We start from the raw sequence: 2,297 nt of genomic DNA on the forward strand, positions 1-2,297 counted from the left end.
TAAGAAAGTAGTAGGTAAATAGAATTTGTTTTAAATCCTAATATAATTTTAATATTCATGGATACCTCATACTTTTAATTAACTCAATACTTTCTCCATATTTTAAATAAATTAAATTGTCAACACCTACACCAATTCTCAGACTTTCTACAAAAAATCTATTTTTCAAACAATTAATTATTTTAAAACATACATTTATTCTCTAGTATTAAAAATAAGCTCTTTTAATTAACATATTATCACAATTAATTAAAGCAGAACATTCATTCCCAGCTATAGAACTAACCCAGTAATTACTTAAATGTGTTGACTTTTTCTTTTTACGTTTTGGAATTTACTAATAAAAATATTTGTATTTATATTAATGAATAACAAAATATTAAAACTTTAAAAATTCCTTTAGTCCAACGATATGTCAATATTTATAGCAAATTCTATAATTTCTTTCCAAATTGTAAAGATTGTAGGCTAAAAAAAAGTGTCTTTATTACAGCCCAAAGTCTTCACAGACAGCCCCAAAAAAACTACGCACATGGTATTGAATTATCAAATTAAATTTTTGTCTTTTTGATGCTACCTAATTGTTAAGATTAAATTTGTTTTAACAAATTGTTTTATTATTTTTATTTTTACTGTAGAGATTTGGCACCGGAAACTCAAAACTTACATTGTCCATTTAATACAGCGCATACAATGCCACGAAAGACATTCATTAAGCATTTGAATAGATGCCCGGATAAACCACCCCATTTTAAACATTGTATCTACAATAAATCACATGTAATGCCTGAAGCAGATTTGAAGGTGAAATATAGTCAAGATATACATAGATATTTTTTAATTATTTGTAATAGGTACTCATACAAATTTTATGTTAATTTTAGAATCATGAAGAAAATTGCCCTAATCGAATATCAATGGATGTAGCCATTTATGAAACAGAAGATATTATGACGCGTCCAGATACTGATGTACAAAATACACCATCAATAAAGTATGAAGAATCTTGGGATGGTGTAAGTATATTTCCATGCCCCATGGTATGTTCATAAACAAAAGTGTGGCTGAGCGATAGGTAGTCAATGAAATTGTTATATAGGGTGATTCACCAAGCATGTCCCTTTTTTCTTCTATGAAGCAGATATTCAAAATCTGATTTTTAAAATGTTTAAATATAATACATATTATGTAAAGACCATAATTTCAAACTCTTGAAACCTTTTTTACTGCTTAAGGACTATTCTGTGGAGACACAAACTTCTGTTTTTTAATTACTGTAAAATATACAGTGGATAATGGCTTTAAAATTTTTATGCATCAGAATCAAAATTTGTACGAGTAGTTTTTAGTTATTTAACTCTGTGTTCTAAGGATAAAAGCTCCATGGTAGTGGGCTTATAAAATATGGGGCAATGGTGATTTCAACCATGGTGATAGTCATTAACATTAATCTTTCAATATTAATAATTTGTAAAAAAAAAAAAAAAGCCTAAGTATAATAAATACTATACTCATTCAGCGAGAGAATAAGCCACGGCCTGACCAAAATCGGTCTGGTCTCGCACATACCTGTCCAACAGCTGACGGTGCCTTCTGACGACCGGCGTCACGTCTCGTTGACAACCATCTTCAGAACACCCAGAAAGGGAGAAACGAGACCTTGGCAATCGTTCGGTCATTAACCTGCATGCGCAGAACCGGCGTATTATCTCGCTCACAGAGTATACATACAATTTTACGTCTACTTTATTTTTTTGTAAAACCATTTTTAAGGACTATTATCCTTAGTACAAACATTTTGATAACTAAGAAACTAGGTACTGAATTTTGAACTAGGTACATCAAAATTTTCAAAAAAATTATGTATTTAATAATTTATAGTAAAAAAATGGGGGTTCTCATTTGAAAAACAGAAGTTTGGATTGCCACAGGACACTCCTTTAATAATACAAAAATTTCAAGAGTTTCAAATTATGATCTTTGAGTATATTTAGGAATTTCAAAAATCAGAATTTTAATAAATTCATTATTAAAAGCAAAATGAGTGTTAGCATGCTTGGAGAATTACTCTGTATAATATTTATATATTTATTATTTTATTTTTTGGCATTAACAGGACGTTGTAATTTGGGCGAAAGCCCATAATATATTATAAAATAATTAAATAAACATGTCGTCTTCGCCTTAGTAACGCATAATATACCAAAATGTTTGTTTAGTAGTTCCGATTCTGTGTTGTTAGCTTAAATATTAGAGTGAATTGATCTATTATCAATTTTAAATTAATAAAGAACTGT

The 2,297-nt window shown here is 28.9% G+C and overlaps 1 protein-coding gene across 1 annotated transcript in view; it reads left to right on the forward strand.

The window, feature by feature from the left end:
* Nucleotides 1-636: 636 nt before the first annotated feature.
* LOC100571188 (gametocyte-specific factor 1 homolog) overlaps nucleotides 637-2,297 on the forward strand; it is a gene marked incomplete at its 5' end in the record, with an annotated part of 2,891 nt that continues 1,230 nt past the window's right edge. Inside the window, 2 exons of the mRNA XM_029491012.1 lie at nucleotides 637-804; nucleotides 885-1,016. Of these exons, the coding sequence (XP_029346872.1) occupies nucleotides 637-804; nucleotides 885-1,016 (300 nt within the window). The remainder of the gene's footprint in view (nucleotides 805-884; nucleotides 1,017-2,297) is intronic.

Source organism: Acyrthosiphon pisum, chromosome A2, assembly GCF_005508785.2.
Source record: "Acyrthosiphon pisum isolate AL4f chromosome A2, pea_aphid_22Mar2018_4r6ur, whole genome shotgun sequence".
NCBI classification, from domain to species: domain Eukaryota; kingdom Metazoa; phylum Arthropoda; class Insecta; order Hemiptera; family Aphididae; genus Acyrthosiphon; species Acyrthosiphon pisum.